Genomic DNA, 23,404 nt, shown 5'->3' with positions numbered 1-23,404 from the left:
CGAGGCATTTTAAAGATGGTTCATAACAGAGTTCCCTCTTTTGTGATCCATCAAAACAGTCCTATCAAATTGAAGCTTTTTTAAGTAATAGGAGTAATCGAGCTTCATTTTCATAAGGCTTTTAGAGATCGAAAGAAAAAGACAGGATAATGTTGTAATTACTTCATGAAGGTGCTGAACACGACACGTTGATTTTGCTGAGAGATTTAGTAATTTACTAAGTGAGTCGATGTGGAGTCCTTTTCTTAACACCAATGAGAGTCTAACTTAACAATACAAAAATTAAATAGAGTTCATATAATTAATTTAAATAATTACAAAGCCCTTTTCACTCGGTAACCACTGGACGTGGTCAGTTTGTTATTTCACCAACACTTCTTTCAGCAACTTCTGTATCATACGAGAAAAAAATTATCCAAAAAAAAAAAACGATTTGGAGCATCTTGTTTTTCTCATTGCAATGCGCTATCTTCGCATTGTTACACTTCATACCTTCCTTAGAAATTAAATACTTGCCACCTCTACAATTAAATAGTTTGCACTAAAGTGGATTGCTCAAAAATATTTTTTCATCGTCTTTAGAAGACGACCTTTCCTCTACTATGATTTACATGCATTTTAAGATACTGTTTATATGCGTGCAAAAATTTCATGGAAACATTTTACTGTATACCTACGCAAGCTTAATGCTTACAAAGAATTGTTTGTTTTTGTTAACAGACTTTCAAGTATACGACAGGGAACTGATTTGAGGTTTCTGTCTTGACATTTCAAGGTAACATAAACTATGACTGCTGTACCATGAGAGCGAGGAAAATTCATGATGTAATAGAAACGAATGAGCTATCAAAGAAATGCGAATGGCGGCTTCAATCACAATAGCAATTTTCTCCACGTAATGATCCATACAATTTAAAAAAATTATGGTTAGTTTTAACAAAAACGGTGACCGAAAAAACACGATTTCAATCCACCGCTGACCCTCGCCATAGTCGTAAATCCGATCCAAACTGGTTGTCAATTACGCTTCTGCCTTTTTTTTCAATTTTTTGCTTTCGTTTATTTTTCTTTTTTTTTTTTTTTTTTCCTGTGGTCTTTACCAGAACAAATCGCACTGATCGCAGAGACGGACATTTTAGTTAAGGGGCTCAGTTCATCACATTACTTGGAATCAATATACGCGCCAAATACAGTGGCATTGAAATCGTATAAAAATTTAAGATTATCATTTGCCGGGGTAAACAAACACCAAAGATGTAGAAGTAAACCAAAATAAGAATGGAGAGGGTCAACGCGGATTTTAAATAAAGAATATCACGAAGGTGTGCACACCGTGAAGTGTTTCATTTGAAGATTTCAGTCCACCACAAGAGGTTCGAGGAAGTCCCTTTCCACAACGCGTTCCAATAAACTTTTACTTTGCGAGGATTTAGACTTGCTATTTTTGCCCCGCATTTCGCCGCAGCCAGAGTACCTGTCCCTAGACAAACACTTAAAAAAGGGAAGCAGCTGATCCAAAGATTTGATTTGGTACATGGTCAGCAACGGTTCTCCTGGTACACGCTGTAGCTCTTCTACATCAGCTTGATCTCTTATCCTCTTCTGAAGCAGTTTTTCCAAACGAGCGATATGAGGCTTAAAAACTGGAACCTTTTCCTCTCCAGCGGTCATGTTATACGCTTCCCCTTCAAACGCCCAGCGATAGAGTTGAAACTGTGATAAATAATCACTAGGCAGAGCCTGGGACAGATCGAGAAGTTTACACACCGCAAGGTACAACCCAAGCCACTTTTCCTGACTGTAGTTCACATACCCATTTGAGCCGAGAAGTAATTCGGATATAACCATTCTCTGCTTGTGTGACTTACCGTCAGAACCCAGGTCACTTTCCATTTGAAGTAACACGTGTACAACTTCTGATACAATCGTCGGCCACAGTGGTGTCAGATGCTGCGCCGACATGCGCAAAATAAGCACACGGAAAAACAGGAAGATTTGCTCGTGTACGACTGGAGACTGAGGTAGTCTCAGGCTCTCAGCGAGCCGTTCCTGTATTTCTGGCAGAACGTACTGGTACTGATCTACCTCGCTGCAGAAAATTGTAAACGACAGCTTCTTTAAAAGCTGAGCACGCTGCTCCATTTCCTGTAGCACAGACACACAAAATAAATAAATAGATGAATAAAAAAAGAACTAAAAATTAATATTGGCGAGGTAAATGCCTCAAAACTTCGCCTAAAAAGCACATTGTTTTGACACATGGCTCATCAGTAGCCAATTTTATAGAGTAATGCCACATAAACGATGGATTGCTCTATATATCAGTAAGAGAGCATTAGATCGCGAAATCTGGTTTGGATCCTCCCTGGAGACTCGGCACTTTTCTTTGTCCTAAGCTCATCAAACATGTTTCAAGTTATCTTACTTAATCAAAACACAATTTCGCTTGCGATATCCCCGTGGCTTTCAGTTTTATATAAACTTGTTAAACTCGAAGAGATATAGAAAATAATTTCTGTTAAGGGATAAACCTTGCTAGACATAAGGTAGCTCAAAGTTTGAGTAAAAGTCACTCTGGAATCGCAATTGCTAAGACACCAGTTTCATCCCTTGACAGACGCTTTTTACGATCAACAATTCACTCAAAAGAAGCACTCGCCCAATCTTGGGTCATTTACCTTTTCGAAACATGCAAAACTAGCTTTAGCTTGAAGCTAGGTAAGACAGGAAAATACAAGGAAAGAAAAATCCTGAGAGAACGAGAATGGCTAAGGATGGAAAAGGTTACGACTGACTGCACATGCTCAACGTGAAAAACTTTAGCCTTGATCTTTCAAGATGCTGCCTGATATAATGGAGTGCCTTTGAGAGTCCCTAAAGATGTGACCAGAAAAGTCATATCAAGTAAAAGTAAATTTAAAGAAACTAAATTACCTGTTCCCTGTTAGCAAAGATGTTAATAGAAGCACTTTGACTCAACCCAGCCACTCGTGCCATCAGCTCTTTAAATGACGTATTGTCTTGCGTCATCAAGTTGTCAATAATCGTTCGCCAACTTCCAATACACGTGATATCCATCTGGAAGAAACTCGGGTCCAGTAATAGCTCCATAACCTCTTTTTTCCAGGCACGTCGAGTGTACTGGTACCCACTTAAGGAAGCTAAGAGGTTACAGCATGCGCGGAAGCTGGGTACGTTGTGTGGACTGGAATGGAATGAAGCCCAAAAAATATAATTCAATGGCGAAAGTAATCCGTGATTTTAATGGCTCTCTTTTATTCGCCCTTTGATTGTTCAAAAAGAACCTGCGCCACTCTCAGTTTAAATTAATCACTGGGTAGAACTAAAACCTTAAAGTCAATGGCGTTTTCCTGTGGCTACGACAACTCGCTTGTTTTACTTGTGCGTAGTAAAAAGAATAGAATGGTTACAAAGCCCAAAATATTTCTCTGTTACAGATGTCTGTTAGGCTTTTTGAACCTGACTGTACATAACGTATAATAGCATTCGGTTCACTTGAAACTAAATGACGTATAGAATCCTCAAAATAATTATTCGATCACAATGTGTGTACACATAAACAAAAGGTTGTGCACGGTTCAAGACCTTGCAACATAAACTGTGGCTATCTATGCCCTGATTTTCATAACCACGCTTCCCCAAATACTATGCTTTCAACTTTCCTTGACTACGTGTGATGTCTACTTTAAATTGTACTGATTGGCTCCTCTGAAGGAAGCCACATGGTCCCCCCTAAGTGAACCCAGAAACTGAGACTGGAAAAGGCGACGAAGGACCACCAAAGCTTTAGCAGACGTCCATGGCAACGTTATACTATAACCTACCTGTGATTTTTGAGAAACGGAGTCACATTGTACATCACAGTCGTAAGAAAACTCGTCATTCGTTCCTTCTCGTCGCTTCCAAACACCATGTCCAAAACTGGGGCAAGAACCTCGGCCAATACGTAAAGGGCTTGAGTACTATAGCTGCTAGTATTGCTTGCGGTGCTACCACTCGGCACACTTGTAGGTGGTGCCGCAGGCTCAGCTTCGGAAGTTTCAGAATCCATGTTACTTGATTGGTCTGAAGGGACTTCCGGTTGTGGGATGACAGCCAGAGTCCTTCTGAACCAGGCGGCGTTTTCCAGGGACGATCCCGCCACCGTGTTGCACGCTTCTACAAGGCGCTGCGTTATGTCCTGATTGGAAAAAAATAATTAAGGCCTCGAAAAATAAATAAATAATCAGAAAATAAATAAAACGATAGTCATGATGGTGATGAATCAATCACGTCGCAAGACTCTCGATTTACTGGACCGATATCAAGTCAAAATGAGCTTCTCTGTTACCTGTAACTCTTTTCGGACCTTCTTATCCTCTTGTAAGGGAATATTCTCCACGTAAGATCGAAGAATAATCAACAACAGAAAGAGAGCTGGAGGAAAATTGAGTTGAAGTCCTTCCTTCATGAGAGATAGCAGAGACGAACGTACAAGAATTAAATGGCTTTCTGAGGCCTTATGCAAATACTCGAACAAAAACTGTAGTATGTTGACTTCCAGGCCAGCCTGAGTAGGCGTAGTCTTGTCTTTGCTTGTGACAACTTGACGCACGATTTGTTTAACATTGTCAATCATTTCTTCGACAGACAACGCCTAGAAGATAACAGAAACATGCACTTTTTCAGTTTGACTTTCGAAATCTACAACTTTCAATTCGAACTAAAAAATTAGGGCTTCCAAAGAAGATGGAATCCTACCTTGATAGCATAAACGATATCTACCACAATTATCTGATCTTCAGACGCCACTGGAACAGCTCTTACGGACTTTACCCCAGATCCCTCTCGCCTTCGCCTTTGGTACCAAACATCTGCAAGCGAGGCTAGGAACACGATGGTATGATTCATGGTGATCGGAGTCAGCAGTTGCAGAATTTGTTGTCGCACAGCCTGAGTAAAGAAAGAGCAATAAACACGCCTACATAAACGTATCCTATCTTGACTAAGGACGATTTCGATTTGTGTCAATGTAACGAACGATGTAGACACAATTTTAAATAACGAGGGTAGAGTTCAATGGCTGTTTTAAGGACTGCGTGTATAAGAAGTTACTTATACTCCCTAACGGGCGCTGACTGGACCGAAAGATTTGTAAATGAGTTTTGTAAATGAAGGCAGTGATTCAACTCGTTAAGGTTACCACGCCTACCTTTGGACTTCCCATCAAGTTGAGCGACCATTCAGATGGTAGCCGCTGGCCAGTTGAATCAGCTCTCTGCGGGCTCCAAGTGCTCCACACGGTAAACAGAGAGGACAGAATCTTGGGAAGGACACTCAGGAGTCCTTCACGCGCGTCTAAAATGTTCTTTGGGACCTCCACACTCGGTACATCACTAACGGGCGCTGACTGGACCGAAAACGCGTGTAGCAGATTGGTAAAGATTTGATTCGAGCCCGTACTGGACTGGTTGGGATCAGGATTAGCAGACACATTTGGAGAAGAGTTAGACCGACCTGCCCGAGGCTTCAGAGAGAGGACTGGTGTCTGGGGAGTCGTATTGTCGCGCAGACAGGAGTGACAGATCGATGCTAAGCTTTCCAGTAAGGTTACCATATAGTCTGGAGGAATACTAGAGCCATCTGCATCAAGGCGTCTGTTAAAAAATACAAAAAGAAGACTGTTAACGACAATTTAAAGTGACTGTCAGAATTAAAGAGGCTGCATTGACTTTCCTCACCGCGCGTAGTCTTGACGAGTCAAATGCAAAAATAAAACTAACGATGACTTAGTAGCTCGCAATTTTCCGCATTTGGAGTAAAACTTGTATCTAAAATTCTCTTTTCTCTTAATATATTTCTTTCGTTCTGATTGGATTGATTCACATTATGTTACGTCGTCAATTGACAGATACTGGTTTCAAAATATTTGGGTAAACAAAGTAGATTTGCGCCACTAAAGGCATAATTTACCAAATTACAACCCCGAAGGCAAGTGAAAGTACCAGGCACCATGTTTTCAGTTTGTTAGCTGTCACATTACCAAGCGTACAAAATATCGTTCACTGTTCTTCCAACATTTACTTATCAACAAGATTTAAACAAGTTTTAGATACCTTTTGCCAAATTCATCGTTACCGTCTCTTCTAGAAGTCCTAGAATCCTTATCCTTGGCGTAAACAGTCGTCAGTCGCTCCAGAATTCGGCACAAATGTTCGACGACAGGCACCACCCACGTGCGCAATTGCATTCCCAAGTGTGACAAGCACGTTATCACGAACTGCAACCACTCATAGTGCATATCGGGCTCATCATTTCTGAGCCCATGAAGAACCGATGACAGTAACATACCCTGCTCTGCCAAAGATTTCCCGGGGATGTACCGATGGGATGACTGCGTCACTTTCGCATCGTCGGAAACCTTCGCAGGACTTTCGGGTTTGCTCGGGGGTGGAGTCCCGTGACCAGCAGCTGTCTCTTGAGAGATGGCTACCGCAGTGTGGATGTTTGACTCGAGAATCAGAACCGCTTGGACAAGTTTAATAAGTTTGATCTGGAAAGCTCGCGCTTGTGATTGGCTAATTTCCGAACTCACGTGCAAGTGACCGGATGTCAGGGTAGGCGAGGTTGCTTTGCTGGAAGTCCTTACACCCGTTCGCTCGTACAGCGTCGAAAGAAGACAATGAAGTAAGGCTTTTTGAACCTTGCAGCGTGAGAACAAGTCACTGATATATGTTCCAAATCCAGCACCGCTTTCCTTTACAACCTCAACCAGTTGCCACATTACACCGAGTAGCAGTTCAGTGCTCGCTAGTTGCACCTGTACATTGCCATCAATATCTTCAGGTTGGACTTGCAAATGACTGGAATACTCGCTTCGGATGAAATACAAACTTACAGAGATAAGCACCTCAAGGTACTTGCTGTTGCTGGGCTTGAGATACATTAAGGGCCCTCCAAACAGTCGTGCACTGTGAGCAGGTCCTGAGATAGAACCAAAAGCTACAGGTGAAAAAAGACACGCATGATTACGCTACTAATGTTCTATTCTATTTAAATTACAACGACTGCTCCGCAAAAAGAGAAAAAGGGGGATTTTCCGAGATCAGGTTTAACTCGAGTTACAAAGAGTCAAATAAAAGCATTCCATGGCGATTGCCTAGTACCTGAAGGAGAAACAGGGCTCTCGTACAGAGCGCCATAAAATCCTTTCCCCAGTAAGGACCGTCGGTGTCTGATTAATAATTCCTTGATCTTCTCCTGGTGCGGCGTGTTCGATGAACTGATGCTAGTCGTGGATGACGCGCATACAAACTGGTGAGGCGAATGCATTAATATTGTCTGTAACGTAGTAAAGGCGTACAGAGTTAACTGCGAGTCGTAATGTAAGATGTACAGTAATTTGTGCTGGTCAAGAGGGTGCACATGTGATCTGCGCGGGGGAGGGGACTGCGGGGCTTTGACTGGTTCGGTGTCCTTTGGTTTATCTGCAAGACAAAAAAGACAAAGAAAACTGGTGTAAAACATGTGGAATATTGTATGCTATTTTGAACGGGGTTGAAGGGAAAGGTACAAGGCTAATACTATTTACCTTTCGTCGGATCGTTTTCTTCATTTTCGTCATCTGCATCGGCTCCATCTCCGTCAGTATCCGTCGAATGTTCGGCTTCACTCGGTCCACTTGGACTGGTTGTTTTGCTTTCGTCCGATTCCCGATTATTCGCCGAAGTTACCTTCGGTTTTTGCTTCACTCTGTCGTTGGACGGTTTAAGTGATGTGTTATTTTCAATTTCTTTCACTGAATGTACTTTTACGTTGTTGAACGTTTTTGTCTCCTTTCTTTTGGTATCTGACAATATACTGGCCATTCTGGAATCGAACAGTTGATACAAATAGTGAATTGAAACTCGCGCTGTGACTGGATGGAGTAACAAAAGAAGAAGAGGATCAATGATTCGTCCCAGGTCCCCGTGCTGCAACGCATGTGCGAGCCAGTGTTGCGTCAAAACCCTGGAAAAAGAACAAAATTCTGAATCAAGCACAAGTTTTGTTCTCCTTTTTGATACAAATCAACACCAAACCAAAATTATTTCATAACAGTCAGACAGTCCCATATGAAAGGTTACAACCGCGATTGTGAAAAAAACTACAGAACGATGGAATCAATATAAATACAGCTAGACTCAAGCCTTAATTTAACTCACCTTATCTCTGGTTCTTCATTTTGCAGACTATCGACCATGATAAATAACGCCCTAGACATTACATAAAAAAAAATTGGACGAGGATCAGCTGCAGAGAATTACCCTTGAGAGAAAGAAGCTGATAAATCGTTTCGTAACCGATTTAAAAAAATCGAATCAGAAAGCACAGTAAAAGGAAAAAAAGGGTGTAAGAAACAAGAACTAAACAAAAAATTATTTTCCACACCAAAAGGGAGAAAAACAGCCACTTCGAAATGACAATTCATAGCAATCACTCGAATTACCTGTCAAGGGTTCGAAATTCTCCAAGTCTTGATGATCTACCAGAATCCTGAATGACGACATTTCTTGCTACGTGCCAAAAAACGGCGAATTTCCAATGACCTTGCAAAGACACCTCCTAACAAGTAAGAACAAATTTATCAGTCCAATGCCACACGCAATACTGCGTAAATATCACGAAAGCGCTGAAAAATAATAACGTATCTTTCCACCCAGATGAAGTTAGTAATTATAGTATTTACCTTGCTGATATCTATCAAAGAGTTCCCAATAACATTTGCACAAAGTGATGGCGATGCGGTCAAGTTGTGAAGTTGGAGAAATAATTCGACGATTCTCTGATGAAACTGTGTTGTGTCTTCTTTCAACTGATCCCACAAGCTTTCTGCTATCACCTGAAATCGATAAAAAAGGGGAAAAAGCTAACAGAAACAACAGTTATCTATAGGTTGAGGGGGGATTTCGGAACCAATTGAAAGAGATGATGAATGCAACATCCATTTCTCGTTGAGTTCGACAGTTTGAGGCGTCAGCACTAACAACAGGAGTCACAACTAACAAAGAATTTTACCTCGTACAAACCCGACTTCTCTATCATCCCAAGAGCTTGCTGGGAAATCATAGGGACGACAACTACTGGAGCAGATGACTTGAGTCCATGGGCGTGGCCAGCATTGACTGACAATGTCAAGTTTATTAAATCCAACAGTGTACCAACAGCCGAACTCTGGATGTCAAACTCGCTGACCTCAAAACAACACATGATTAACGACTGTAGCCATTCTGGAAGATTTGAGTCTAGATAGCACAAAAAAGGCATCTTTAGTAGAATAGAAGCTACTGGCAGACGTTTGGGGTAGGCATAGTATTGTAATATCATCGTAACGAAAGATCATAGAGATTTCTTAAAGAAACAAGATGTTGCAAAAAATCTTCTAGTTTTCATACTTCACATATACTCTTATCCCCAATGAGTCTCTACTCTCAGGTCTTTAGAGACGTTCCTGCTATCTCACCCCCTTACGCACCCCGTCAATTCCCTCCCTCCCTCTCTCTCTCTCCCTCCAAAAAAGCATACATCTGCCAGTTTCTTACTAGCAGTCCGTACTAATCTTTGCCATCCTTAGCCAGCCTCATTCCTTTTTCAAGTTGCATGTTATTATTCCAATTTTGATGTTTTACGATATCACCAGAATTATGTGCTAGCCACAGAAAGTAGCCTAGATACAGGTACAGGGGGACCCATTTTATACAAACCTTCATTGCCATCTGTTGCTGATTTCTCTGATTTAGATTCGTTGCCAGCCCAGACTGGAAAACAAGAGAGCTCCAACAACAGTTTACAAGCTGCTGCAAACGCCTCCGCACAACTCTTGTTAGACTGTACCGATCTGAAGGAGGAAACAAGCGCAGTTGGTCCGGCAACGCTACTTCTTCCCTTCAGGTTCGTTTGTGGTTTATAAGTGTCACGTACAAATTTATCCACAAGATTGGTTTCTCCTTCTTTGATTTGTTTCCACATGGCATCATTAACAATTCCACTAGCACGTAAAGCTGTGTGGCATTCTTTGTTTATAATACCTCCAACGGTTTCGTCGCTAAAGCAGAATGAGCTGACATGTTTTAGCACTCGCTGCACACAAAACTTGGCGTAAAAATTCTGAAAATATTTCACGCAGGCTTGAATAAGAGAGGGTTGAAACAAGCGCTTTGTGTCTTTTGAAAGCTTCTTCTCCTCGGATCTGTCAGCTAGAGTCGATTTTTGTTCTCGGCTTGAATCTTCCTCGTTGCTTTCCGGATTCGTGGCGGTTAACTCACTCGAAGATTCGCCTTCTTGGAAGTCGCTCCATTCGTCCAGTTCGTCTTGTGTATCAGTGTCATTAACATTTGCTGCATCAGCTTCACCATTATAATGCTCGGCCATAGCTACCATTTCTTTCTCACCCGCTGCAACAAGCGATTCGATTTTGTTACCCTCTTCCTTGAAGACCTCGCTATCGGGCGCTTCTTTAACGACTCCCTCTGGAGAATTTTCCAGTGACGTCTCTGAAGGCATGTCACTGCGTCTGCTTTTGTCTCGTGTTCCTTTTAACTCTATAACACCCCACTCGTTCATATCATGTTCAGACGAGCTTTCCAACTCCTTTTTGCGATTTTCATTGTTCACAGATAGTTCAGGCTCAGTCCTCTCTTTCTCGACGGTCTTCATAGATGGCATCACCTTAGAGAGAAGTCTGGAGCACAGTGATATTCCTTCTTTGACATCTCCCAGTGTCATGGTGTCACAGCATTTGGTCATTTCCATCGTTATCCTGCGCAAAAGTTCAGGCCAGTGCTCCGTTTGTATCTCCACATCTGCCTCCTAGATCAAAAAACATAAACAAAATGAAGAAGTAGCACATTAACAGCGAGACCCCATGTGGATTCGTATCCATTCCCCACATATCAGTCATATCCATATTTTACAGTCAGATGTTCCTCAGACTTCCCAAGCGACAGAGAAGTAGGCAGCGATTTATAATACCCCTATGATCAAATGTGACAACCGTTCTGTATCAGCAAAGCTAAAAGCATCCTACGTGGAGATTGCATATTTTTTTAAATTTATAATTCATGCGATTTCGTTTGAAGTGATAAGTCTGTCTGAATCAAATGTTTACTGCGTCAACTTGTGAAAAGTGCTTAAGTTGATAACGTTCCAAAAGGGAAAACATCTACCATAGTGACAAAATTGTTGAAAAATTTCTCCCTTCCCCCATTGTCAATGTTGGCAACAAGAAAATTGGACGGCCTGAGCAAAAAACTCGACATCCAAAGGGGAGCGAGGTGTCTCGACAAAACTTAACGAGAGACGAAGTACCGAAAGGTTACAACTTCTCATTTCAGCTCACATCCTTTCTGGCGAAATTTGGTACAAAAGTTTTCGTTTCTTGTCCCAGCAATACCGTTGAGTTATGGCGCAAAAGTTTATAAAAAACAAATTGATACCGCTTTCAAAATCAACATCCTACTTACCAGAGTAACAACATCTAAAATGAAATCCGTCAAACGAAACACTTCAGACCAGCTTGTGACTGATACTTTTGCAGTAAATTCACACCCCTTGCCGTTGCAGTCTTTGCTGCCAGCTTCCGATGATTTGTCGCAGTCAGAGAGCAACTTTGCGATATATTCCCACATAAAGTAAGGCTCAAAGGCGTTGAAGAGTAAGTTTGCAGTTTTGATCAGTTCATCAATAAGCTTTGTCTTTGCAGAATCGGTTCTAGCCACGCCACTTTCAACAGCTACATTGTCAAAAGAATCTTTTCGATCAGTCTCTTCAAATGCAGCGCCATTTTCTTTGAGAACTTTACATTGACTATACAACGCTCTAAAAACATCAAGTAAAACATCTTCTAAGATAGATCCGCCAATTTCAGGTTTGTCCAAAAGACTGATTAACATTCGAAACGGTTTCAGCACTTGTAGTCTTTGCAATTTTTTAGCTCCATTTGTGGCTTCTCTATCGATACTCGTTTGAGTTTGGAAAATCTTTCGCACACCTTCGATCACAAGCGGCCTCGAATGCATGCTGAAGAATGTCTCTTGGGGTTCTTCAGGATCCGCATCGTTACTGCAAACACTATCAGTTCTGGAAGCAGATTCAGTCTTGGCTGAGTTTGTTCCTAAAAGCCACGTGTACAGCCGCCTATTTAAAGACATGTCTCGTCGTAACAACACCTCTAAACCGGAAGCCACAAGCGTCACTTTTTCGTTGGACGAAAGATATGTCGTGTTCACCGGAAGAAAAAGTAGAAGAAAATCAAGCATATTCCGCTGGACTAGGAGACTGTTGTCTCTTAATGCAGCGCTGACTGCCTGCACCTGTCGTGTTAAAGAATCAGTGAAAGGATTAGTATTTCTGAAATGAATCTCAGAGCAACTTATTCAAACGGAGTCTATTGCAGTTTAGACAACCAGTGAAGCGAAGAACTTCTTAACAGAACTGTCAAGAAACTGTTCACGAAAAACCCCTATTTACCAAAAGCGTTTGACTAAGTTACAGGTTGGAGCAAAAATTTACAAAGCAACTAGATGTACCAGGCTTTGTTTAACACTTTGAACCCTAAGAGTGACCTGAAGCTAATTTCTCCTTACATAATACTGTTAATCATTCATTAAAATCGTGAGAATATGGGAAATGGTCCCCAACATTAGAAAACTGCATTATTAAACAAATTCTCCATTCCAAAGGAAATGAATGTATGGAGAATATGCATACTGATGCTTAAGTCTAAAGGGTCCAGTAACCAGCCTTAACTTTTCAATTGAATAATGTAATGAAATATATAAAATTTTACTGCCTTTAGCATGGTGGTCAAGCTCAAAATTGGACAATCAAGGCAAGGTTAAAATACCAGCTGGGCTATTTTACATGAGTCAAGTAGGGTGCCAAACTCACCCCATACTAGGAGGCCCACTGATTAACTTAGGTGAGAAAATAAATTCCAAAAAAAAAAATTCAGCTTTGACATTGAAAGATACTTACCAAGAGTGGTATATCATTTCCTAAGATATACTTTTGTTTTCCTGCTCCCTTTTTATTCAGCCGCGTCATTATAAAAGTGACAGCGGGCAGGCGGATACTTGCTGATGAATAAACACATCCCCAGAGAGTGGTGTAGAAAATATTCTTGTCTGTGTTCTCACTGAAGGAGCCTAGGAGTGAAATAGTCCTAGTTGGAAAAAAAAAAGAGATCAATGCTTTAAACCCTAAGAGTGACTAACATCTAATTTCTGACTACAATATCACTCCTGAATTACACATTAAGGTCACCAGAATAAAAGAAAAGGTCACCAGGGAAGGAATATTTTGATTGGCAAAAAAATTATCCTTGTTGGCACCTTGGGAAATGTGTAAAGAACTGTGTGGAAAATTTGCATACTGATGTAAGCATGTAAAGGGTTAACCAGTATATTGCATATTAGCTTACATCAAATGTTTCTATCAAACCCAGAAAAACTGTTTAATACGTTTATTTTTTGTACCCATTAAGGTCACATACACATAATGTCCAATAACAAGGAAATTCACTGCAAACTAATCGAACTTTGCATCACCATCACCAGCACATCTGTTAATTACAGATAAATTTCTAACCTTAACACACTTGGATCACTGAGTTTCCAACCTGGGGGATATAATTTTCATTATGGCTAAACATGTTTCTAACATATTTCTTACAGCAAAGTGAAGGCTGATGCTGAAGACAACAGCTTGAAAAACTCCTTAAAGTGGCCAATGAACATTAACAAATTAAATAAAACCTTGATTATCCATTGACAAACCTGTCAGTATATTCAGATCCTTCTTCAATTCCTGGCAAAAGACCCAACAGAAGCCCAGACAGTCCTGGAAGCAAGGCTTTACCAAGAGGAAGGAAGTAATTCTCATACATGTTCATCAAAACCGGCCTAGTTGACATGGCAGCATTTCCCAGTAAGGGAAAAAGTCCAGCACTATAAATGAATAAATCTTGTGCCAGACCTTTGTGACCAATGCGTTTGAAGATGAGTTCATATGTTTCCAGTGCTTTAAGATGCACGCCACTTGGTAGAGTGGGATGCATGCATTGAGCAAGTCTTTTTCCAATGGTGAGCTTTCTTGGCAATACTTTGAATTTTGTGTGATTTTGTAATACCTAAAACAAAACAAGATTTAGTGTTTTAAATAAAAGGCAAGTGATTAAGATGTGCTTTATTTCGTGTGCCTTAACCCTTCGACACTACTATAAATATGCATATTCTCCATACTGTTCTCTATACATTTCCAAAGGTGCTGATAAGGAGAATTTGTTTAACAATCTGGAGCTTCTCCAGTTGATTGTTTTCTTTATTTTTGTGACTTTAAGGGGTGATATTGTACGCAGAAATTAGGTGCTATTCGCTTTTAACCCTTTCATTCCCACAAGTGACCAAAACAGAATTTCTCCTTACAATATCAATACAATATCAAGCAGGCAGGTGATGAGAATAGAGAAGAATATCAATCATGGGATTATTAGTTGATCCAATACCAAATTCTCTGAACTAACATCATAAGAATTGTATGGCAGATAGTAAGGAAAGGGTTAAGGGTCAAAGGGTAGAGCAACTATGGAACTCACATGATGATGTAGTATTCAAAATGTGTGTTTTAAACATTCGGTGATCAAAGTTTCTTGGACACTGTACTTTTTGTATGACTAATAATAAGCCAAATGCAGTGTTGTATCAATAGACCTCTTTAGCTTGCATGTCTTGTAAACCCATTTCAGGTCATGTGATATTATACACTAGAGAACTGTTCCTTTCAAATGTTCACTTATTCACATGTATATGTGTGCATAATTTACTAAAGATAAAGCTGGGAATTCCCTTGAGACTGAAAAATGGGTAAACAGAACATACAAACTAGGTCTATTATGACATTTTTCAAGTAGCAGACCACTGAAATATTTACATGGCATTCAAATGTCACATTCTGTGTCAGTATCATCATATAAATTTCACCCATTATTTTGCCTGGAATTTTAGCTGTTTGATACAAAATTTTAACAACTACATTGTTAATTGGAGGTTGGATGCCTGAAACATCTAAGAGCTTCCATTATTGGCAGCCAGCTCCTAGATGGAGACCTCTCCCATGGCTGGCAAATCCTTGCAACCCAGTCATGAGCCCCCACACAGGAAAGGAAAACAGGCACCCATCACATTAAATATACTGTAGAAAGAGGGAGGGGAGGGGTAGGGAAAACTGCCCGGACGATGAGCTGCCACTCCTCACAACTCAGCAAGTTCACCCTCAAAGCACATGCAAGAATGTCTCAAATGAAGAGCACATGAAATTCCAACATGTGCACATATGCGAAAAACTCCTGACTACCAGAAAATGCTAATACTCTTTGTTATTAACTCTGTTAAATAGTATTTAGCTAAACTGCAGATTACTCGGCCACTTTGGTCCACCTGTGTCGGGAGGCTTTGAAGATCAAGGCGTAACACAGTAGACGCTATTCTTATTCAATGACATCTAAATGAGTGGCCAGGTATTCTGCAGTTGCTCCTAGTATTTTACTGCATGATAAATGGCAGTCAAAAAAATAATTGTCATTCGGGCTTAGATCTTCTGGCAGATTTGCTTTGTTAGTGCAAAAGTTGACAACATTAAAACATTAAATGTGATTGACTAATAAATTTAAAACAAAGTGATACATTCCTCTTGATATGCTTTGAAAAAATTTACTCAACACTGATCATGAATCTCACATGCAGGTATCAACAACCAATTATTTGCAAATATATTCACGGACAATTAAAATCAAGAATTACAATGATACAGAGAACCTGCATTTGTTTTCAAAGCGAATAATAATACATCTAGAGGTGAAAAGGTTAAATGTACCTTGTTTAACTTTCCAAGAGCAGAAATAAGATCTGCCCACTCGCTCGAATATTCGAAGCTCCTCAGTGCCTTTTCGACAGCATTGATAAATTGACGGTACTTGGAGTCAGAGAGCAGTTCCAGTTCTTCAGTATTCATTGTTTGCCAAGGGATTTGACGTAAATTAAGAATGATCGGCTCCTTCTTGGACTTCGTGAATTTGGTATAATTTGACTTCTTTGATCAAGTGCCAATTTCATTTAAGAAAATATTGGTATTCATTGCGATTATACTACAAACTAAAATCCCTAGAAGACTATAATATACCAGTTATTTGAACATTCGATGATACGATATTTCGATATTTGACTTATCAAGCGTAGTTACCGCCATGGTAAGGAAACATCCGCAATGTATCACCGAGTGACGTCATCTGATGAATGATTCGAATTTGCCTTCGGTCGCTGTTTCAGAACGTAATATAACTAATGAGAAAAATTAATCTTTCGGATACTTTCAAAAAGGCTTGGTGAGGTAACCCATCTGTTCCCTAAGGGTTATGTAACGATCTGAAATTTATACCGATGGATAACCTCTAAAATCCCCTTTCTCCGCCATCTTGCATCAGAAGTGTCTCGGCGAGGCTGCCAAGCGTTGTGTTCGTGGGCTCAGACAGCTTTGATAATAAACGTTCCAACTGGTTCCCTCTCTGAACCTTGGAAACCGAATTGTTTTCGATTGTAGGCTTTAAATGTTGACAACCGACTGCAAATATTTTCAGTAATAACTGTTTGATCGAAAGGTTCCGAAATGGAAGATGGAAATGAAGAAGTTATCCTACCAGGAACAGATATTCCCAACGAGACGACGGAAGATAAATTGTACCCCCAAATACAACACATCGAAGATCGCAGTACAGATACCAACCAGAAAGTCGATGAAAATTCCGTGGGAGCAAACTCTTCTGCTGTGCCACTTTCCGGTTTTAATTTTTGGGATGTGAACAGTTACAAGAGGACGGTGAAGCGAATCGATGACGGTGCCAAACTTTGTGATGATCTTTCGAAACTTTTGGTGGAAAGGGCAGAAATCGAAGGACTGTATGCCTCAAAATTACAAGGTATCTTTTTACGATCTGTAACAACTTAAGTTCGTTGATTCTTAACATAGCAACAGACTATTGGAAAATGGACAAATTGGGAGCAGTTTTGTGGAGTACCTAAATGTGTTCCTTTTTCAGGTTGTTGTGGCCTGAGGTGTTGAATAAAATTTTGCGGTCAATATTTCATTCAATTTGTTAATACGTTGTTCAAGGTCTTGTGTATTCACAGTTTATTAATAATTAAATACATTTGACGATGGAATGGTGCATTATATTTTCAATTAAGTTTTGCATACCTTTACCGAAAGTTCATTAATCCCTGAATTTAACAGTTGGAATAATAAGGCATTGGGAGTAATCAACAATGATTTAATGAGCTCCTCTGGTCTTAAAAGGTTGGCGACCAGGAGTTAGGGGCTCTCTTTAGAAATTTGCATTAATACCGCCCACGCGGGGGATGTATACTCAGTATAGTTCTGTGAGCAGGTGCACAGTGTGATCTTGTTGTCTTCAGCTGGAAGCTGTTGGAAGTGTTGAAAGTTTCCGTTATTGTGATAAACTACAACTCACGCAAATCGTCATATGTGACAATAAACCAGAACATGAGAGAGGTACTCATGTAATTTTTTATATTTTATGTTCTCAACAACAATTTAAATTCTATTTTATCAATTGATGGTTAACATTATTTAAAACAGCTATCAACAATTGGAATAATCTACAGTGTTTATTTGATTAAGCTCCTTATGCACTTATTAAATTCTTGCAGTTTGACAGAATGCACTTATTCACGGCTGGGAGCTTATTAAGTTCTCACCGTTTTCAGCAAGTAGTATTAGTTTTTCTTGCAACAAAACAATAAATGATATCAAAACTTTAAGACCAGTACTATAGACAGTGAATTTAGAGATTGTTTGCCAGTAAAGAAATAATATTCAATACTCCTCTTGTGCACTTCAGCTTTTTTGTTTGTTTTGTTTTGTTTTTGTTTTGTTTCTTTTTGTTTGCTTGTTTGTTTGTTGTTGTTGTTGGTTTTTTTTCCTTTTTTTTTTTGAGGGGGGGGGTGGTGGAATGAGAGAGAAGGAAGGGGTGGGAGCTAATTTTTCAAGGTTAGATGCTTATCAACTTTTCCTACCTGCATGATGGGTGCTTTTTGGAGATGGTTGCTTGAAAACCAGGTTGGGCACTTAATCAAATAAGAAGATTGATAATTCAACTAAAATTTTACATAAATTTTTGTTTTAGGAATTGCACATGTAGTATTCCTTACAGTATTTCCTCCGATATTTAGGTTGGAGCAAAAAATGGAAAGATTTGATCACTAAAAGTACAGAATATGGATCAGTTAAAGTTTCCTGGCTGAACATCACTAATGAAGCTGATCAGTTGGCAGAAATTCACAATGAACTTCAAGTCAGAGTTGGGCAAGTTAATGGAGGTGTCCAACAATGGAAGTCGTCAAATTATCACAAGGCCTTACTTAGCTGGAAAGAAACCAAAACTGCAGAGGAAGGTTTTAGTAAAGCTCAGAAACCTTGGGCCAAGAGAAATGATGAAGGTAATCATTAAATTGACTATAAATGGACTGTTAAACTTATTTATATTTCATTTACTTAGATATATGTCGTAGTTCAATTTTATCCTTGGTTCAAATTTTATTTTCCTTTTTCAAACTCATTATCATACATTAAAATACCCAAAAACAAAAGAAAATAAAATTTGAACAAAGGGTAAAATTGAACCACAACATATACACCTGATCAAATGATGTTGCTACATGAAGAGTACAAACTGTGAACAATGGATATTTAGGCTGGAGAATTAATTTTTTAAAATTCCATGTACAATGGAAAACATTCATTCTTTACTAGTTAATTGGACCTCTGAGTCTTATCACCAAAATTTCATGACATCCCATCCCTTACAGCTTATAGCTTTTCCTTGACTTCTCACTTGGATTCTCAGCTATGTACATGTACAAAGTTAAGTTAATTATTATTAAGGTGATGCCAAATCCAAGTCATTATAGAGGTTTCACCAATGTAATGTGGTAGCTGTAGAGAACTTTGTAGTGATATTGCCATGTGCTTTTGCTCAATTAGCTCTGCAATTTTCCTTCCTTCATTTCACTTCCTGCATTCCACTTTTTGGTTTAGTGTTTGTTTCATGCATCAGTTTGTCTGAATTGTGCCGACTTGAGGTTGCCATGGAGACCTACTTGCTGCCGAGGCAGTTACTGTCCTCATCTGTCATTACCTTTGCTCTACCTGCCCTCCAATATTAACTATTTCACCTCAAAGATCTCATTAGAAATTCTCCTTACTGTCTGCCATACAATTCTTATGATGTTACTTTGGAGAATTTGGTATTGGATCTACTAATAATCCCCAAATTTATGTTTTCTTTATTCTCTTCTCTTGTCTGCTTGATATTGTAGTGATATCTTAAGAAGATATTCTGTCTTGGTCATTCATGAGAATTAAATGATAAAAATGCTGTGGACTTAAATCGATTTTTTATCTAACAGTGTTGAAATGCAAACGGGCATACTACCAGGCCTGTAAGGTCAGAGATCAGTCTGAGAAGCTTTACAAAGAGGCCTGTGTGGAGGGAAGTACAGTCACAGAGGAACAAGTGAAGAAGCTGAAGGATAAATCAGATAAAGCTGCAAATGATGTTCAGACCACAAGAGACAAATATCAGGATAGTCTGAGAGATATTGGAAATTATAACCCCAAGTATGTAGAGGACATGCGCTACACGTTCGACAAATGTCAGCAGTCAGAAGAGGAGCGAAAGAACTTCTTTAAACAGACCCTCCTGAACTACTCTCAGCAGTTGTCGCTGTCACCGCATTTCAACAGGTGTGTGCCTTTTTAACACTTGATTATGATAATGTATTCAACTCTCTTCTTAAACAACCACCATTATTGCCGACAAAAGTGGTCGCCAGAGGGAGATGGTCGCGTAGGAGAAAACTTCCCACCTTTTATGGTACAAACGATCTTATTGTCTCAGTTGTAGAAAAAACGAAAGCAAAAACGCACTCAAGACGTGTTTTTTTTTTCGCGAAACACGAAAAACTTGCGAAGGTTTTGCAGCTCATCTACGAGGACCATTGTTTTGCTTGATTTTCATCCGCAGGTCAAATGAAATTTATTTCATTCAAAATTATGATTAGAGACCACTAATAACAAGTTCATGTAAATTACCGTTCGAACGTATCCGGTTAACTCGCCACCAATGAGAGTCAAATCGCCACCGTCAGCGAATTGACTCGTTTACGATCTTCGTCCAAGAAAAACCGGTGAAGAGATAAAATTACAGATCTCAGCATTCATGTTATAAGTTTCATTAGATTTGATTGCGAAAAGGTCACGTCGATAGTCTATGTGGTTAACGCAAAATTAGGACGCCAAGTCCACTTTTAATTTCACAATGTACAATTACATCGTACCTTTCATAATTGATGCGAGTGTTATCAAATTTCATAAACATCGGCAAAACTCAGGGTGAAAAATCACTTTGGTTTCACGTTACGCAACATGATCAAAATCTTCGTGTTATCAACATGTTTTATTTCACATAAAAGGTTAACTTTTTGTAATTAAGACGCTACATAAAAGTCTAAGTCCCATAAACTGTATATGTCCGCGGTTCTAATTTCGCAATATACTACTACAGCTAAGCTTTCATTTGACGAAAGTTTCGTAAAAGAGGTTACATGGAACGTCCGAGTCAAATCACCACCGGTAGCGTTTTAATTCTCAGCGGTGGCGAGTTTGTTGAGCTGGCGAGTTGACCGTAAACCTCCCGTCATATTCAATTGGTTGCGCATGGAATCGATCTTGTCCGAGGCGAGCGGGATAAATTATGGTGATTCCTAAGAAAAAAAAAGAAAAAAAAATTTTTTTAACTTTTTTTAGATGTTCCTTGCCAATGTCTTTTTCAAAAACTACAATGAAAACGATGTCGCCGTGCTTACTTGTGAGATAATTATGATAGGCCTATCTAACCCCAATTATGCCCGTAGTGGTCCTGATCACGCGCGCCGTTTCATTGGTTCACAGTACAATTGCGATCGCTGGAATTACATGTAAGGGATTTTAAAGTTAAGCCTGATTACGTGATTTTTATGCGCAATACAGGATGTGCAAGTAACGAGTAAGTAATGTTAGTAATGAATCAGTTTAAATTATCACTATGACGAACGTCTCAGTTTAATTGTAATATTTCCGATGGCAGGATGTCCAGCATATACACTGGTCTCAGTAAAGCATTTGAAGCCGCAGATGCCTCGGCAGATATTTCATGGTGGTCTGTTAACTTGGGATTTGAAATGCCAACACGATGGCCAGAATTTGAGGTACTTTTTTTCGTAAAATGAGAAACAGGGCGCTTCTTTAACCTTTTAACCCCTTGAGATCGAGTAACATCTTTTTTCTCTTAACAGTCTCAGTGTTGAATCAGACATAAAGGCCTCGAGAATAAGGGAAATGATCACCCACTAGAGAAGCCCTTGATTGTTAATTAAATTCTCCTTGTCAGTACCAAAGGAAGTGTATAGAGAAGAGTATGGAGAATATAGACACTGATATTAAGCTGAAGGGTCTAAAGGGTGAAAATACATTTTCTGCTTCAAGGACTAAGAGTAAAAACCTGCAATGTAGACAGTAAGGTTGATTTGGTCCATTCTAACTTTCTTTAATTAATTGTATCTATTTATCTATTATTTATTTTTAAGATTACTTTCTTTTTGATAGGAATACACCGGGCTAGAAGAACAAACAGTTACGATTTCGAAACAGCAACCACAACAGACGGCTGCCAATCAAACAAATACTTCGCAAGAAACACAAGGTTCCCCTAGCACCAAGAAGAGTTCTGTTTGTGCAACATTGTAAGCCAGTTGAAGCGAGAAACCCTTTCGTAGTTTTTCAGTTAGTGTAACCTATAATTTCTGATTAATTTTAGTTTTTTTTTTTTTGTAAATAATTGCCGCGAGATGCACTTTTATTTGATTAAGATACTTCGTGGGTAGTCACGAAAACGGAGTGATTAAGGTAGGAATATTCGCTCGAATAATCCGCTCGTCTTCCTGAAGAAGATTTTTTTGGTAGCAGTAGCTTATGTTTCAAGAACCTGAGAGAACGTTATCACGAGCTTCATGTGGCTCTGCATTTGGCTTCCTCGCAGGAAAATCAGTTCACGCTACTCCTCCTTTCGTGAGGATCGATTGCCGCATCTAAGAAAACGGTACAAATCCAGCCTTTATCCCCTCAACCGGATAATCTGATTACACGTTCAAATAGTGAGACTCCTTAAATCGAAAAATAAAGCGAGCGAGCAAAAGAGGTGCGCACGAACTTACAGAAAAGAACTCTGAGGAAGTCTAATCAGTAGCAAACGTTTACTTTTTGTTCAATCTATACTCTTCAATCTATACTCTTGTTGTTATTAACTAAGTTATTCATGGCTCCAAACATGTCACAGCTGATGCATGCGCCAAATCGGATAACTGCCTTTAAATGAACAGTAAATGGTTATAAGAGAATTTAAGGGTAACCTTTTTTCTTCCAAAGTTTTTTTTATTCTGACGTGTGTAAATACAGTTTGCGTCAGTAGCTGGCGGTTTTTTGTGCTCTTCACCGTTTCTCGCGGCTTCGCACCTTGTCACTTACAGGGCACAAAACGCCAGTTACGCAGGCGAATGCAAATTCTCTATATTCGGCTTTGTGTGTACTTTTTAAGTAAACTGGTTACATATATCAACCATTCCATAAATACAAGTTAACAGACCTCCTGCCGATAGGTCTTCTACCCAAGGGCTTACCTGGGTTGAACAACTGCAGACACGGATGTGAACAGTCATGGTATTCAATGAACGGGAGAGAAAGGATTGTTTTGTAATAAAGCAAACCCAAACGATAGCGCTGAGTCGCTCTAAAGGGAAATACATTCGTAATGCCGCTTGTTGGTGTGATTTTTGTAAATAGGGGTTCATTTTCTTCAACGTTAAACGTCGACCATATCAGTCTTTTACATTTATTGTAGTTTTTAGTCATTTTGTTCATGTATGCTTTTAAATTATCACGAGGGCCCTTTAAATGTTGTTGAATAGATTATCCATTAAAATCTTAACCCTTATAAACACAATCAAGTTTATGTTTCCTATCGGACGGCTTGGAAGACAGTAGCTGTGTAAGGTTCAAGTTATTCGAGAGACCTGTTGCAACGGATAGACTAGAATAGATCTAACTCTGACAAACGCTTTTATTTTCCTTTTTGCAGTGGTCTGCTTTTTAGCGCGTTTTCGCTTGCTGAGAGTCTGATACAGACTAGCAAGAAGATGAAAAAAGCAAACAAGATCAGGATATAACAGAAAAAAAAATGCCTGATAACTTTTCAAATGGC

At 39.5% G+C, this 23,404-nt stretch overlaps 2 protein-coding genes across 3 annotated transcripts; one reads left to right on the top strand and one right to left on the bottom strand.

Moving 5' to 3' along the window:
* Positions 1-192: 192 nt before the first annotated feature.
* On the bottom strand, positions 193-16,559 carry LOC113668674 (protein DOP1A). 2 transcript variants are annotated; one of them, XM_027184625.2, is made up of 18 exons: positions 15,910-16,559; positions 13,815-14,167; positions 13,015-13,201; positions 11,502-12,350; positions 9,744-10,848; positions 9,058-9,284; positions 8,729-8,881; positions 8,489-8,604; positions 8,205-8,255; positions 7,592-8,010; positions 7,167-7,487; positions 6,117-7,002; positions 5,213-5,657; positions 4,762-4,953; positions 4,352-4,657; positions 3,846-4,201; positions 2,935-3,205; positions 193-2,145 (listed from the first exon to the last, which is right to left on the bottom strand). In XM_027184625.2, exons 1-18 carry the CDS (start codon positions 16,045-16,047, stop codon positions 1,357-1,359), a joined length of 7,164 nt encoding a protein of 2,387 aa, XP_027040426.2. In that variant the 5' UTR covers positions 16,048-16,559; the 3' UTR covers positions 193-1,356. The 2 variants fall into 2 exon arrangements, with proteins under 2 accessions (XP_027040426.2, XP_027040427.2); XM_027184626.2 differs by having other exon boundaries at positions 6,117-6,984.
* On the top strand, positions 16,552-23,146 carry LOC113668675 (protein kinase C and casein kinase substrate in neurons protein 1). The gene is made up of 5 exons (XM_027184627.2): positions 16,552-17,008; positions 18,282-18,548; positions 19,518-19,854; positions 21,236-21,356; positions 21,754-23,146. Exons 1-5 carry the CDS (start codon positions 16,699-16,701, stop codon positions 21,892-21,894), a joined length of 1,176 nt encoding a protein of 391 aa, XP_027040428.2. The 5' UTR covers positions 16,552-16,698; the 3' UTR covers positions 21,895-23,146.
* Positions 23,147-23,404: the final 258 nt, after the last annotated feature.

This window comes from Pocillopora damicornis, chromosome 8 (genome assembly GCF_964200805.1).
Source record: "Pocillopora damicornis chromosome 8, jaPocDami1.2, whole genome shotgun sequence".
NCBI classification, from domain to species: Eukaryota; Metazoa; Cnidaria; class Anthozoa; order Scleractinia; family Pocilloporidae; genus Pocillopora; species Pocillopora damicornis.
This window is presented reverse-complemented; position numbering and strand designations above follow the sequence as displayed.

Coding starts and splice junctions, on each gene's coding strand:
- LOC113668674 (XM_027184625.2), bottom strand. CDS start 16,047: ATGAATACTGAAGAACTGGAACTGCTCTCTGACTCCAAGTACCGTCAA. Junction 8,256..8,488: donor GAATTTCGAACCCTTGACAG/GTAATTCGAGTG, acceptor TGTAATGTCTAG/GGCGTTATTTATCATGGTCG. Junction 8,011..8,204: donor AATGAAGAACCAGAGATAAG/GTGAGTTAAATT, acceptor TTCTTTTTCCAG/GGTTTTGACGCAACACTGGC.
- LOC113668675 (XM_027184627.2), top strand. CDS start 16,699: ATGGAAGATGGAAATGAAGAAGTTATCCTACCAGGAACAGATATTCCC. Junction 18,549..19,517: donor GGCCAAGAGAAATGATGAAG/GTAATCATTAAA, acceptor TTTATCTAACAG/TGTTGAAATGCAAACGGGCA. Junction 21,357..21,753: donor CACGATGGCCAGAATTTGAG/GTACTTTTTTTC, acceptor TCTTTTTGATAG/GAATACACCGGGCTAGAAGA.